General features: G+C 17.9%; 1 protein-coding gene across 1 annotated transcript; it reads left to right on the forward strand.

Moving 5' to 3' along the window:
• Positions 1–411: 411 nt before the first annotated feature.
• On the forward strand, positions 412–1,022 carry LOC128952650 (uncharacterized). Its single transcript, XM_054298076.1, has 2 exons — positions 412–622; positions 747–1,022. The coding sequence occupies exons 1-2, from the start codon at positions 508–510 to the stop codon at positions 986–988; spliced, it is 357 nt and encodes a 118-aa protein (XP_054154051.1). The 5' UTR covers positions 412–507; the 3' UTR covers positions 989–1,022.
• Positions 1,023–2,877: the final 1,855 nt, after the last annotated feature.

A 2,877-nucleotide genomic window follows, 5' to 3' on the forward strand; every position in this document is an offset into this window, starting at 1 on the left:
ATGTTAATTTTTATTTTATATGATATTAATTGATAATAAATTTGATATAAGAAAAAATATTATTGATGATCAAATTTTTCCACATAAATTAGATAATATAGAAGTATTAAACAGATTATATATAATTAGAAAATATTTATAAATATACTGAAAAAAATTATATATTCTATTAATAATTTTATTATAACTTTCGTAAAAATATTATTAAAGTCTGCATAATTTTATCTGTTAAAATAAATGTTTTACTTAATTATGAAAAAATGCTAAATTTAAGATATTTTTTACATATAAAAAATTATCGATTTTGCAAATAAGTTTGAATTATTGCAATTTATAAAAAAAATTATGTTTACTACTAAAAAAATAAATTATAATAAATATAAATTTAGCAATAATTATTTGTAAAAATACTATTAGCTTAATAGCTAAAAGTATTTATTAATTTTTTTTACAGATAAATTAAATTAAATAAATTGATTTTCATAAAATTTATACCAAAAATTAATAATGCATTCAATATCGTTGATCTCATTGTCTATTGTTGTGGTCGTAATGGCCATCAGTTTTACGGTCAATCAATGCGATCCTATCACTAGTGAGACTGTTATTCAAAAATTATGCGGTAAATAATTTAATATAAATTTTATATAAATTTTATAATCTATGTATTTATAGATATTAATCTCAATCTATTAGTTTGTAATTATTTTTAATAATTTTTATAACTATAACATACACTACAATAGATTTAACCGATTGTACAACAAAAATACCGAAAGTCCGTAAATGTGTGTCCCGTCTGAGACTAAAACCATATACTATAGATGCTGTCAACAGTATAATGACAATAGCAGGCAATGTGTCTACCAGTGCCACACCTGATGGCTGTTTCAAAAGAGTAAACAAGTGTCCAGTAATGGCATCACTATTGTCGCCGCCGGGCAAACAAAAGTTGTATAAAATTGACAGATGTTTGGTTAACTGTTAAAACAAAAAAAAAATAATTGATATATATATATATATATTATAATACAATTGCTTATAATTGTTGATTTTTACATTGAGATGTAATTTTTTTTTTAATTTTAGACTAATAAAACTATTTTCAAATAATTTAGTTAATATTAATCAACTAAAATATATGTTTATCTTTTGTTTATTTATTATTTTATTAAAAAATACTATCCATAATTCTATTATTAAATTTTTGAATTTTAAAAAATCTAAACATTTATAAATACAGATTTAACATTTAAAGTATTATATTAGATGCAATATTTTAAACAATATTATTATTATTTTCAGTAATTTTATGTATAAACAATATCAACAACAAATAAAATGCATTTAATATCATTCATATCATTGACTATTATTGTGGTCGTAATGACCGTTAGTTTTGGTGGAAATCAATGCAATGCTATTACTGGTGAAGAATTAGTTGGAAAATTATGCGGTAAAATAAATAAAACAATTTTTTTTGAAATAATTATTTTTGTTAATTATTAAACTTAATGATTAGTTTTAATGAATATTAAATTTTTATAATTTAATTCTATATTATAGGTTTAATTAATTGTCGAAATAAATTTCATAAAGTAAAATCATGTATAACTGGTTTAAATCTGCCTATAAATGGTGTTCAATTTTTTTTGACAATGTATTTAATATGTTGCAAATAATAACTAATTTTGATAAATGCCAAAAACTACTCATACAAGTTATGAAATTTTCTCAATCACTACCGTTTGATGAATTAGCCGATTGTGTAAAATGTTAATCAAAATTAAGAAAAATTTGTAGATTATTAATCATGAATAAATTTATAGACAGTTAAAAAACAATTAGTTTGAATTAATTTTAGAATAAAAAATTTAATTAATTATTAATTATAAAATATTTTTAAAAAAAAAATGCATTTAAAACATTTTTTTACCCATTTTTTAAAAATATAAAACATTTTTGTTTTTACTTAATTATTATTAGTTAATAATATTAGTTATTTATAAAATATAAATAAATCTAATAATTTATTTTTATATAGACAAACAAAATAGCTAATAAATTATAAAATAAGATAATTAATTAATAATATTAATTATTATTATAAGCTAAATTATAATTTAAAATTTATTTAATTATGCTTTCTAATTATTCAGTATTTTAAAAATATTTTAATAATTAAATATTTTAAATTAAATGTTTTAAAATAGTTTTAATATAAATGTTTAATAAACATTTTATATAATATGAAGTTTGTTAAATAAATATTTATTTAAAAAAAAAATAATAAATTATTAAATTTATTTATATTTTATATAACTATTAATATTAACTAATAGTAATTAAATCAATATAAGTATGTTTTATATTTTTAATTTTTTATTATTATTAAGAATTAAATAAATTTTTATTACAAATTAATTTATAATAATTGTTTATAATGTCTTATTTTTAATAATCTTAACAATTTTTTCGTAAAGTTGATTAACATTTTATACATTTAGCTATTTTATCTAATGGTAGTCTATTAGCTAAATCTATTAGATTTCCAGTAAAGCTTTTTTGGCATAAATGGACATTTGTTTCACTCCATACCTTATAAGTTGCAAAATCAATAAAATTCAAATCTTGTTGAGGAAGTTTAAAATCACTAACACATGATTTTACTTCACGAATTTTTCGTTTACAATGAACTAAACCTAATATATAATTGAATTTTTAAAAAAAAATTTAATATTAATTAACAAAAATAATTTAATAACAAAATAAATATAAAAAAAATTGTTTTATGGATTTTACCGCATATTTTTTCAAAGTGCTTCACCAGTGATAGCATCGCATTGATTGCCACCAAAACTAATGGTCATTACGGAC

The sequence above is a fragment of the Oppia nitens genome, unplaced genomic scaffold (genome assembly GCF_028296485.1).
Source record: "Oppia nitens isolate AA-2021 unplaced genomic scaffold, nextdenovo-longstitch-racon4-pilon3 scaffold1_pilon_pilon_pilon, whole genome shotgun sequence".
Taxonomy (NCBI): domain Eukaryota; kingdom Metazoa; phylum Arthropoda; class Arachnida; order Sarcoptiformes; family Oppiidae; genus Oppia; species Oppia nitens.